The 13631-nt window shown below is 40.1% G+C and overlaps 1 protein-coding gene across 6 annotated transcripts in view; it reads left to right on the top strand.

Moving 5' to 3' along the window:
- Positions 1-13631, top strand: part of syk (spleen tyrosine kinase) — a 48905-nt gene that overhangs the window by 23497 nt on the left and 11777 nt on the right. For 3 of the 6 annotated variants that reach the window (XM_028601166.1, XM_028601168.1, XM_028601165.1), the window contains exons 4-8: positions 1284-1444; positions 9841-9979; positions 11526-11604; positions 11753-11808; positions 12627-12689. In XM_028601166.1, the coding sequence (XP_028456967.1) occupies positions 1284-1444; positions 9841-9979; positions 11526-11604; positions 11753-11808; positions 12627-12689 (498 nt within the window). Of the gene's footprint in view, positions 1-1283; positions 1445-9840; positions 9980-11525; positions 11605-11751; positions 11809-12626; positions 12690-13631 lie in introns of those variants that run through there. The other 3 variants (XM_028601167.1, XM_028601169.1, XM_028601170.1) reach the window with 3 other exon arrangements.

Genomic DNA, 13631 nt, shown 5'->3' with positions numbered 1-13631 from the left:
TTTGGAGAAGGTGTATGACCGGGTCCCCCGGGAGATACTGTGGGAGGTGCTGCGGGAGTATGGGGTGAGGGGGTCTCTACTCAGGGCCATCCAATCTCTGTATGACCAAAGTGAGAGCTGTGTCCGGGTTCTCGGTAGTAAGTCGGACTCGTTTCAGGTGAGGGTTGGCCTCCGCCAGGGCTGCGCTTTGTCACCAATCCTGTTTGTAATATTTATGGACAGGATATTGAGGCGTAGTCGGGGTGGGGAGGGGTTGCAGTTTGGTGGGCTGGGGATCTCATTGCTGCTCTTTGCAGATGATGTGGTCCTGATGGCATCATCGGCCTGCGACCTTCAGCACTCACTGGATCGGTTTGCAACCGAGTGTGAAGCGGTTGGGATGAGGATCAGCACCTCTAAATCTGAGGCCATGGTTCTCAGCAGGAAACCGTTGGAATGCCTTCTCCAGGTAGGGAATGAGTCCTTACCCCAAGTGAAGAAGTTCAAGTACCTTGGGGTTTTGTTCGCGAGTGAGGGGACAATGGAGCGGGAGATTGGTCGGAGAATCGGCGCAGCGGGTGCGGTATTGCATTCAATCTATCGCACCGTTGTGACAAAAAGAGAGCTGAGCCAGAAGGCAAAGCTCTCGATCTACCAGTCAGTTTTCGTTCCTACCCTCACCTATGGTCATGAAGGCTGGGTCATGACCGAAAGAACGAGATCCAGGGTACAAGCGGCCGAAATGGGTTTCCTCAGGAGGGTCGCTGGCGTCTCCCTTAGAGATAGGGTGAGAAGCTCAGTCATCTGTGAGGAGCTCGGAGTAGAGCCGCTGCTCCTTTGCGTCGAAAGGAGCCAGTTGAGGTGGTTCGGGCATCTGGTAAGGATGCCCCCTGGGCGCCTCCCTAGGGAGGTGTTCCAGGCACGTCCAGCTGGGAGGAGGCCTCGGGGAAGACCCAGGACTAGGTGGAGGGATTATATCTCCAACCTGGCCTGGGAACGCCTCGGGATCCCCCAGTCGGAGCTGGTTAATGTTGCTCGGGAAAGGGAAGTTTTGGGTCCCCTGCTGGAGCTGCTCCCCCCGCGACCCGACACCGGATAAGCGGACGAAGATGGATGGATGGATGGATGGAAACCCTTTGCATCAAAAACAAACGCCAGCTGACTAAGCGTTGCTTTTTGATGTGATGGGAGTGTGTGTATTATAAGCGTTTGCTGACAGCTCATGTGTGTGTGTGTGTGTGTGTGTGTGTGTGTGTGTGTGTGTGTGTGTGTGTGTGTGTGTGTGTGCGTGTGTGTGCGTGCAGGGGGCAGCTCTGGAGCAGGCCATCATCAGCCAGAGACCTCAGCTGGAGAAGCTCATTTCCACCACTGCACACGAAAAAATGCCCTGGTTCCATGGATCCATAACACGGGAAGGCTGTGAGCCCAGGCTCCAAAACGGCTCCCGTAAAAACGGAAAATTCCTGTAAGTATTTTACAAGTGTCTTTGTATAGCTTTTGGCTTATAGCTGTTTATACTAAATTGTGGGATATGAATTTGATCAAATCCATCCAAATTTGACTGATTATTACACTTCTGTGAGAAATTTCTCCAGAGCTCACAATATCCATAACATGCTCAAAGCATATGCTCATAAACACTAGCCATTCTCCACATTAAATAATCAAATTCAGATCCAGGTCACACAAAATCAAAACCTCTGGCTCAAAAAAAAAAACCTACTTGATTGCAAATGTTCATTTCTAGGAAACTGTCTTGCCTTTAAAGGGGAACTATGTAGTTTTTTTTTTAGCTTAATTGACCTTAAATGAACATCTTCGGAGTCATTGGAATGGTTTAGGGCTGTCCTGGACTAAAGAAATCCTTAGTCAACTAACACTTATAGGATTTTGTCGACTAATCGATTAGTTGATTTAATTGACAGAGCTGTGCGCTTTGAGAGGTGGTCAAGACTAGAAAAGAACAATATAAATTTAGTTAATTAACCATCTGTAAAATTGAGTTTCTCCACAATTAATCCTGCAAAAGCACCACTTTAAATCTTGTGTTTACCATAAATGTGCTCAGAAGTTTCCTGAAATAAATAATTAAGCATGAATAAGCATAAAAAATCACTATTCGACTAAAGAAATCTTAGTCGACTAAGACCAAAACGACCGATTAGTCGACTAATCGACTAAGAGGTGGCAGCCCTAGAATGGTTATCAGACTTTTTTTGCGAGTTGAATGGTAGTGGTCTCGCTCCCTCCTAGCGCCTGTGAGCAGAAAAACCACCTTTGCAACTTGCGGCTGGTGAGCTGGCGGCCTCGGCGTCAGGAAGTATGGCGTGATATCAGGTCTCGCCATGTAACGATCTGCTTCACGGCACTGCACACATCCGCCCATTCAGGAACCGGCTAACAGGTTTTTCACACTATCGTCATGGCTGAGCCGGCAAAAAAGAAGCAGAAAGCTAGGAAAGCATTGTCAGAGGAACAGAGAAAGAGGAAACGGCAGACTGACCGAGAGAGGAGTCAGACACCAGTTAACATAGGAGCTGCCAAATATCTATTCTGAAGCTGTAGGGGGGGCTCTATAGAGAAACCTGCCAGCAAAAGCCAGAAAACAGCCAAGAAATGGCCAAAACTGTATAGCGCCGCTTTAAAGCAATCTTCTCCCAGGCTGAGTAGTTCCCCCAACAATTTCTAAGTAGAAAGGAAGGAATTCTAAGTAATGACAGCAACACTGTTGGCGCGTCCACATGATACAAGCCTTGCCCCCCTCCCCCCCTCCTCCTCCACAAAGTTGCTAGTAGCCCATGAGGACACAGAGGATTAACTCTTCAGAAGAGGTCATTATCTTCACTTGAGTTTCTGCGCGGGAAAGTCACCTGACGCCCCAATCTTCTGAACATAGTCCTACTGAGAAGTCCAGAGAGAGTTGTGTGGAGCTGATAGTCTTAATTAGCTTTGTAGCTTTGTATCATTAAAAATAACTACAAGGAGAAAATAGAGTAGGTTGTTACTTTGTCTCGCATTGCCAGCTCTGTCTGCACAGTAAGGTCAAGCTCCTCCAAACATACATTCTGGGATAGCAGGAAAAAAACGCTCTGGGTTGTTTGCATCTCTTTAAACCAATCACAATCGTCTTGGGCAGCGCTAAGCTCCAGACGCAGAGACGGTGGCTCTGCTAAATAGTCTCAGGAAGGAACTTGTTCTGGTGGAATATTTGCACCCCGCAAAAGATAACACCTCATACAATATTACATGAAGTTAACTGTTGACACAATCCAGTAACGTGATCTATTTAAATTACCTGGTACATGGTTAAACCTCATTGGCTCTTACCAGTGTATCTCTGTGTGTATGATGACAACAACCTATCAGCCTAATTTAGTTAATGATTAGGAATATATTGGTTACATGGCCCAGCCTGCAGGAACTAAACAACCTGTAAACTGGGGCTTCTCCAAACTTAAACATTTTAGGAACCTTGTGAGGCTTTCATACCAGGTACTTCCTGCGTTGGAAGGTGATTTTGGTTTTAGTGCTGTGGCACTGATATTGTTGTTATTGAATTTCTTTCAAGTTTAACCCTCATGTTGTCCTCTGGTCAAATTTCACGGATGCCCCGCTTTCAATTTTGTTTTTAAATCAACAAATATGGGATGTCGAAATAAGCTCTGAAAATTTCGAAAAAAACAACGATAAACAAAAACAATGATAAAAAAAATTTTCAGAAAGATTGAAAAAGGGACAAAAACGCCAGAAAAAAACGTCGGAAAAACATAATTATTTTTGAAAAAATTAACCCCAAAAACCCATAAAAAGGCAACTTTGAAAAAAGTAACAAAATGTTAAGACGGACAACAAAAAGTGTTTTTTTCATGGCCGATGGGAAGACAACACAAAGGTTAAGCACCTGGAGCATGCATATGACAGCAACAGTGGAATAATGGATACACTTATGTTTTTGTCAATATCCCGTCCGTTTACCGGCCCAGCTCTAATTGTGTCGTTTTTTTTCTTTTAAATTGTAATACGTTTTATCAAATGAACACGGATGTAGAGTACAGTTTGAGCCGGCTCCACACGCTTGGGAGACAAACAGCTGCCTTTAGTTAACATTTAGCCTTTTTGTCAGCTGTCAGCTACAACGCTGTTCTCTAGATCTGAGAGCTGTGAAATGAAATGCTGCAAAGCCGAAATCCCAAATCAACAATTACAACAGCGCAATATCACCTTACATAAAAATATGAATGTGTTTAAAATGTGTCTTTTGCTTTGAACACAGAGTGTAGAGTATTTTGCAGCAGAAGCTTCAGTTGAGAGGCAGAGGTCTCAGCTAAAGAAACACACACACACACACACACACACACACACACACACACACACTCACACACACACACACACACACACACACACACACACACACACACACACACACACACACACACACACACACACACACACACACACACACACTGTGGTTTCCGCTCTGGCAGTTTGCAAAGGACTTCCTGAAGTAGCCAAAGCAAACAAGAAGAATGACAGCAGGCGAGATGTGAGACTGTTCTGTCCCTTTTCTCACCGAGCATAAAAAAGACTTTGTTTCCAACGAAGCACAACCTCCTGTTCTGATTATAGCTTCAAATAGGTTTTTTTAAGAGAGTGCTATAGACACTGCACAGACCCACATATATATATATATATATATATATATATATATATATATATATATATATATATATATATATATAATTGGTGAGGCTATATTTCTAGATATTTTATTTTCTAGAATATTTGAACATTTTCTATGTTTTTAGGGTATATTTTAGACAAAAGGGACTAGCTTAGTTATAAATGATGACACACAGGGCATCTATTTAAGTTCCTGGTTAGTGTCTGAAACTGGGCTTCTCTTTAGCACTGTAACGCCACTGTCCAATGTTTGAAAAAAAAGTGTGTGAAAAAACTTTTGATAGTGGCAAAACTTAAAGTGTAAATAGAATAAAATGATTATTTGTTTCAAAACAAAGTGGTGTTCTACAGGAGTATGTGATTTAAATATATATATAAACTAAAAAATAAGAGCAGGCATGAGGCATTAGTAACAAACATGAGATAAAAATAAAACCAGGTCATTGAAAATTGCAGTAGAATAAAATAAAATAAGACCAATTAAATTAAAGCTATTACAAGCTTTAATTGAAAAGGTGAAATTAAATAATGTCCCTTAATCTGCATGTCTGAAATCCCTCATTGCTGACACAAAACTAGCAACAGAATGAAATAAATACATGTGAGGAATTGCTTTTTTTAATTTTTAAAATATATTTTTGAAGGTCTAATTGCTGTTTCCAACTGTAACAGTTGAAACAGTAACGGAGACAGTATATTTTATGGTATTTTGTTCAAAAATATCAAATGCTACATGTGTAATTTAAAAATGCAGAGGTTTTAAACCATCACGTTCCTATAAAGAATACAGATGACCCAATGCTCAGTGTTTTCAGTGGTAGCTCCATGACTGGGGGATCGTAGGCAGGACTGTGTTAGATAATCCTCTAAAGGTAGAGGAGCCAGCCTGTGAAAGTAACTGCAACAGTCTGGGTCTGTGGACTGTGTGTGTGTGTGTGTGTGTGTGGTTGTGTGTGTGCACACTATGTTGTGTTGAATACTCTCTATACTGTTTGTATTTTTCTTCTGGACAGTACAAATCTGCAGTATATGACCCTATCAGTAGAATCTGAAAAATCAACTTTACTGAACAGCAGGGATACACCTGATCTAAATGTGACACATTTACTTAGGATCAACACAAGACAGAGTCAAGCATATCCGGCTTCTGAAAAACCTTCCAGACAAAGAGAGTGTTCTGTCACAAATAGCTTCAAAGTCTGAGTCCATTTTCAGCCGAGACTCTTTTCAGGGTGGAGATGGCCCCGAAGAAACACCTTTACAATCGTCACACTGTGCTGACTAAATATTTCCTCAGAAACACACAAATGCGCATTTATTCTAGCTTCACATTTTGCATGACATGTGTGTGCGCCACTTAAAATTACCATTTAAAAATAAAAAAAATAAAAAGCACACGTGTGATAAATAGTTTCCCGTTTCAAATGTTTATATTTGAAATTCCACATGTGAAATGTCTGCAAACCATGTAAACCTATACAGTATGTGAGGTCTGCATGGGATTAACCACTTGTGCCTGTATGGGTTTATTTCATACAATGTGTATTTTTAAATTTCATGTCGTACATTTCACATGTGAAATATCTTGAAATCATGTGTAGATAATGTGCATAATTATGTGTATTATTATTACTTTGAATCATATTTTCTGTAAATAGATATCTATGTGTGCTTTACAGTTTTCTGTGCTTTTCTCCTGCCTTGCCTTGGTAAAACTGGATGATGAAAATGAAACTAATTCATTTTAAACTTAAAAAAAAGGGAAGAAGTTACATTAGTTTGTTTTTTTCCATTGACCTTGTAAAGTGCCTTTGAGGAACTCTTAAAGCACTATATAAAATGAATTATAATTATATTATATATATATAATTATTATTATTATTATTATTATTACTATTATTATTATTATTATTATTATTATTATTATTACATTTAAAATTATATTCTTGTGTGAAAAAATCTTACACAGAAAACAAACAGGATGTGTCTTTTAGTTTGGTTTAAAGATTTAAATAAATTTAAAGTGTAAAATCTGCTCTTGCAGCAGGTTGTGGCTAATCATGTTATACACATGATAAATACATAAAAATATGAGAAAGAACATTTAAAGCTGTCAATTCAAAGGTCAAAGCTGCGGTTCCTAAACTGTTTCGATGAGAGAGAGAGAGACAGAGAGAGCGAGAGAGAGAGAGAGAGACAGAGAGACAGAGAGACATAGACAGAGAGAGACAGAGAGACATAGACAGACAGAGAGAGAGAGAGAGAGAGAGAGAGAGAGAGAGAGAGACAGAGAGACATAGAGAGAGAGAGAGAGAGAGAGAGAGAGAGAGAGAGAGAGACAGAGAGACAGAGACAGAGAGAGAGAGAGACAGAGAGACATAGACAGAGAGAGAGACATAGAGAGAGAGAGAGAGAGAGAGAGACATAGACAGAGAGAGAGAGAGAGAGAGAGAGAGAGACAGAGAGACATAGACAGAGAGAGAGACATAGAGAGAGAGAGAGACAGAGAGACATAGACAGAGAGAGAGAGAGAGAGAGAGAGAGAGAGAGAGAGAGAGACAGAGAGACATAGACAGAGAGAGAGAGAGAGAGAGAGAGAGAGACAGAGAGACATAGACAGAGAGAGAGACACAGAGAGAGAGAGAGAGAGACAGAGAGACATAGACAGAGAGAGAGAGAGAGAGAGAGAGAGAGAGAGAGAGAGAGAGAGAGAGAGAGAGAGAGAGAGAGAGAGAGAGAGAGAGAGAGAGAGAGGTTCGCGCCACAGTTAGCTGTTTCTGCGTGAAGGACTAGTCAGCGAGACGACAGCGGTCCGTGTCCCGTGTGAAACCAAAAGTCATCTGTTTTTTGTCTGTGACATCACTAGTACGTGTTCAATAGAACTGTCTTCACAAATCGACCTATAATGTTGTTGAGGTGTGAGGGTGTGTTGCTGGGTCGCCCTGTCTCTGTGTCCTGTGGAGACATGTCCATCAAAAAGTAAAGTTTGGTCTAACTTTAGCAATCAGTGATAATTAATGGCTGCTCGTATTAATGCAGCCACGGCAGGAATGAAACAATAGCTTTGTTTGCCAGAGAGGGCCAATCGGGCGACTTGAGCCTGGCCTTGTGCCCGCCTCACAGAGGAAGTAAAGCCCTGAAGAAGAGGATGTAGTTTGGTCTGTGTTCTTCAAAGAGACACTTGTTACATGTCTACCCTACAAGCTCCTCAATTCATGTCAAGCTTTTCTCTTAACCTCAATGTGTTTCCTGTACGGTTTATTTTTGAACTTCGTCCTGTCATAACTGTGACAAAAACATTATGACACAGAATGCCAAATTATAAGTCATTTATTATAACAAAAAAAAGACTATAAATTGAAGAACAACTTCAAGTGTCCGGGGTGTTAGTCAGTGGCATCAGTAGTGTTCATGTGGGTGGGTGTTGACAGTGTAGTGTCAGTGTTTTATATTTTGATTTCTTATTTCTTTCTTGCTTGCTCATTTTACAGTTTGAGTCTTATTGTAACACATTTGGCGTGTGAAGCACTTTGTGACTTTGTCCTCAAAAGGTGCCGTATCACATTAACCTGTAGCGTAAGGTGTTGTGAAGTAAAAGATAAGTGACATATCATCTCATCAAAGCGAAAGGGTTGCAGGAAGGAAGAGAGAGCGAGAGACCCAAATCTGGGCCTTTATAGCCTGAGGAACACTGGGCCCTGTGCTCCTAATCTGGCTGAAGGACTGCCATTTATATATTTATATATATTTTTTCAATTGAACCTTTATTTAACCAGGTAGGCCGATTGAGAACAAATTCCCATTTGCAACGACAACCTGGCCAAGACCAAGCATAAACGTGCGAGACAACATGAAGTTACACATTAAATACGCAAAACGTAAACATCCAAAATAAAGTAAAGAGTCTGCCAAAAATATGATCAATCAATAAACAGTTTGTGCAATGTGATGTCTAAGTAGTATGGCAGTAACACAATACAATACAATAGTCCAAGTAACGATACTAGCTTCCTGACTACCTTCACAAACAAAGAAAAGCAACGAGTGATGAAGCACAACACATACACACAAGGCACCGTAGAGCTGGAACAGCTCCACATGTTGCTCTACAGTGAATTGTCTCAGAAATAATTTGGATTACTTTTTTTAAACAAATTAAAGTTTTGAACAAATCCCAGGATACCTATTTTGGTTCTATATCACTGTCATGTGACCCAGATAATATAATAAAACAAATACACAGCCTATGAAGTAAACCATGCCTCTTCATTATCATAAAAAATATTTTCTAACTGTCGTTTGTGTTGCTATGTATGGGGTCAAGTGCCAAAAACTAACAATTGTTATAATAATACAAATATATAGTCCGACCAATAATCACTTATATAATTACAATTTGTAATATCTAAACAAAGTCAACAATTACCACAGCTCTCTGCTCTCAATTGACTTGTATTGCATGAATGTTTCCTACACATCAATTCCGTCTGCTAGCAAACAACAGAACCATGCCTAAAGGCTGCTGTGTGGTGATATTCACTACCAACAGGGTAAAGAACACCGAACTGAAGTTTTTATAAGCTGCCGACCTGAAAAACTGAGCTTTATGAAGACAGAAGTGAAAACAGACGTGAGGAATCAGCAGAGAGAATGGAGAGACTGTGGGATTCTAGTCTATATCCACGAAGTTCCACTTCCGGGATTGCTCCGGTGCTAGAAATTCTGCTGGATCAGCTAGCTAGACTATCTGTCCAATCGGAGTTTTCTGTTGCACGACCAAAACTACTTTTGAACGTACACAAGTTCCACCAAAACAAGTTCCTTCCTGAGACTATTTAGCAGAGGCACCGGAGCTCGGTCTGGAGCTTAGCACCGCCCATGACAATTGTGATTGGTTTAAAGAAATGCCAATAAACCAGAGCACGTTTTTCTCCCATCCAGGAATATCTGTGTGGACTAGCCAGACCTTCTTTTGCGGTGCTGTGGAGGAAGGTCTGGCTAACACAGATGTACAGTCCAGTCCCTACTGAACATGGCAGGACTGGAAGTTTGCATTTATGAATATAGTCACGAACTGGGCTTTTTACACACCATCATTCACATCTATGAAGAAAGAGTGTAAATGATACTACATTCACACCCCCAGTACTTTAACTCATGTTCTTCTTCTTGTGAGTGCAGGATCCGACAGAGAGATTTGAATGGATCCTATGCTCTGTGTTTGCTGCATGAAGGACAAGTCATGCATTATCGCATTGACAGGGACAGGAATGGCAAGCTCTCCATCCCAGATGGCAAGCAGTTTGACACCCTGTGGCAGGTGAGCAATCATTTTTATATTTATTTATCTGTATTTTCATGTTGATCTTTAACTATGACTCTCAGGATTAGGTTTAGGCTTTCCCAGCAGCTGTCTGAAGCGTTGCTCAGTGACTGCTACTCATTTGATTCTTTCAGGAATAATATGATGTTATTTCATGGTTGTTACAGTTACATATGTATCCATTAGGGACACTGTCTTGAAATGTGCTGAGCACATGCATACTACAAAGGCCATGTATCGGAGTTGGGAAGGAAAAAATGGTATTGGAACATCTCTACGTAATACAGAGACATGAGATTGATATCCATGTTTACATCTCACTCTTAGAAAGCTAAGCTAAGCTTAGCTTAGCATAAGAGGACCTTTTTAGGACAAATGTTTTCAGGTTTAGCTGCGCTACTAGCACATCTCTAAGAATAACAATGCTGCAGCAATGAATGAAGTGTTCAGATCCTTTACTTAAGTAAAAGTTGTAATACCACACTGGTAAAAATACTGTGTTAAAAAGTGTGTAAGTATCATCAGGTAAATGTAGTTCAAGTATTCTCCCATGTTAGAAAGAGTAAAGGATCCAACCAGCTGTGTGTTTAATGGTCTCATCATCTCAGCTGGACTTGTAGCCGTTATATTGTCGGCTAGTTTACTTTAGAATCAAACATCAGATTTATAAACTACATGTGTTCTGTGTGCAGGAATCTGAATGTGTAAAGTAACTAGTAACTAAAGCTGTAACAGATGAATGTAGTGGAGTAACTAAAGTAACTAGTAACTAAAGCTGTAACAGATGAATGGAGTGGAGTAACTAAAGTAACTAGTAACTAAAGCTGTAACAGATGAATGTAGTGGAGTAACTAAAGTAACTAGTAACTAAAGCTGTAACAGATGAATGTAATGGAGTAACTAAAGTAACTAGTAACTAAAGTAACAGATGAAAAGCTGTAACCAAATGAATGATAATGGAGTAACTAAAGTAACTAGTAACTAAAGCTGTAACAGATGAATGTAGTGGGTAACTAAAGTAACTAGTAACTAAACTAAAGATAACTAGTAACTAAAGCTGTAACAGATGAATGTAGTGGTAACTAAAGTAACTAAAGTAACTAGTAACTAAAGCTGGAACAGATGAATGTAGTGGAGTAACTAAAGTAACTAGTAACTAAAGCTGGAACAGATGAATGTAGTGGAGTAACTAAAGTAACTAGTAACTAAAGCTGGAACAGATGAATGTAGTGGAGTAAAAAGTACAATATTTCTATTTGAAATGTGGCGGAGTAGAAGTAGAAAGTGACATGAAGAGAAAAGAGTCAAGTAAAGTACAAGTACCTCAACATTTGGACTCAAGTACAGTACTGGAGTAAATGTACTTAGTTACATTCCAACGCTGCAATGTTGTCATATCATTTTGGCTTCCGAAGGATTTTACAGACTTTACACTTTTAGTCTTGTGTGTTACTGATATATATATATATATATATATATATATATATATATATATATATATAGTCCCGAGTGTGTGATATGTGACTTTCTCTCTGGGTCACAGCTGGTGGAGCACTACTCCTACAAACCGGACGGCCTGCTGCGGGTGCTAACAGAGCCGTGTCCTCGACCTGATGGGGACGGTAAAAACACTCACAGCTAATCCAAACATGTCTACAGCAAGACTCACACTCAAACACACGTGTGCTGCGCATGGATTAGTATCTAACAACTAAACGTTTAGGAATATATTCAAGTCTGATCCACATTTGTCATATGCTGTGTTTATAGTGCTGATTGGACGGCCACTACTCACACGGGACCATCATGGATTAAGTTCTACCTTGGTAAATGTGTGTGTGTGTGTGTGTGTGTGTGTGTGTGTGTGGTGTCAATTATGCATTTGCATATTCTCATGGTCCTGTGCCGACACTATGAACCAAAAACAGGATGTAAGTTTGTCCCATACCTGCCAACATTGATCATGTATTAATATTCATCTTTAGATATATTTTCAATCACAACTTTGTGTCTGAAATGGGATTTAATGCTGCATCTGGTTGTTACTCTATGTTTTCTGACATATTTATAAATAATAAGAATTTCATAGTTAGATCGAAACATGTATGTTCATCTTCTTGCATAGCTAATATTTGAAGAGTTGGTTCACCAAATCACAAAAAAGAAATACATGTTCTCACTTCCCTTTAGTGCTATTTATGCATGCAGACAGTTTTGGGTTTCTTTTGAAATAGTTTTGAATATATGTCGCTGAGATTACCGTAACTCCAACACCCCAGACTCATTTGTGTGCACAAAATGGTTATTTTTATGAACCCTTCCAAAAACAAAACTGCAATCAATCCAAGCAGCTTGTTGATGTAGACGTCTTTTTGTAATTTAGGGTGAACCAACACTTTTCTTTTTGTACAGTCCAGTACTTGTCTGTACAGTAAAATGAACATGGAGAAGTTGTATACTGTATGAACAGTGTCTCTCTTGTAGTTTACAGTTGAATGAGTCAGTAATATGAGACATGATGTGGACATGTCCTGTTTGGAGCTAACCTTTGCCCTGAATCTGCCTCTACTGTACTGATCACATGCATGGCCGTTACATTAGCACGTCGTCCTCTGATAACCTCTCTTTTTTTTTTTTTTTTTAGCAGAATGCAGCAGGTGGGATTATCGCCAAACTCAAAACTGTTCCCATACCCGGCCTAAAGAAGGTGCACTAACACTCCTCATAAACCTGTTGATCAATGTCTTGTGAACCCCTCCCCCCCTGAACCCTTCCCCCTGTGTGATTTTCCTTCAGTTTGGAATGGATTGCTTGTCACTAACACAGCAGTTTTCCTTCTCTTAGGCTAAATACAGGTGTTCCCACCATACATTGCTGCATAAAAGTGTATCAGAATGACCCTGGGGGAGGACACCCAGAACCCACACCACCCAGACCCCACATTTTGATATTCCAACAAAGGCCCATTCTGAGCCAGGAAAAAAATATTTATATATATATATATATATATGGTTCTATGGGGTTACAACCCCCCTCCCAATAATCAGAAGTGGCCTGTCCAGGCCCCCAAATATCTAATAATAATTTCCTTTATGTTTGATATGCTCAAAATTTCAATTTTGCTCAAAACAAAATAGATCTCAAGCCCCCCCAATGTTTTAGTTTAGTTTTTAGTTTAATTCTTTTTTTAACAGTCAAACATACATAGCGACAAGAAACAAACAAGACCGAAAAGGTGAAGGCTGAAGCCGGAGCTTATTACACCTACCCTTTTTACATAAAAGTATATTTTTCCATGCAAAAATTTAAGTTACAGAAACTAAGTATATACTATATACCCCAGTACAACACAAGAAGTCCAATACATTTTGTACACCTTCTGGTATTCACACTTCTGTTTTATACATGTTAATCACCTTATATTTAAATAATTTTTTTAATCGGTTGAACCCAAAGTTCCGCCCTTGCCTCTGACTGATCCCAGATCAGAGCAGATAGTTTCACAACTGGAGCTGGCAGCACTCAGAAACTTATTCATTTTTTAATTCACTTTGTGACATTATCTTCGTTGGCCAGTGATTACTGTGATGACACTAGCACCATCTAGAGGTTACTCACTGCAGTTACATACTGAGCCGGTCCAGCAGTC

The sequence above is a fragment of the Perca flavescens genome, chromosome 16 (genome assembly GCF_004354835.1).
Source record: "Perca flavescens isolate YP-PL-M2 chromosome 16, PFLA_1.0, whole genome shotgun sequence".
Lineage (NCBI taxonomy): Eukaryota > Metazoa > Chordata > Actinopteri > Perciformes > Percidae > Perca > Perca flavescens.
Note: the sequence above shows the minus strand (reverse complement) of the source record. Positions and strands in the feature narration are given on the sequence as shown.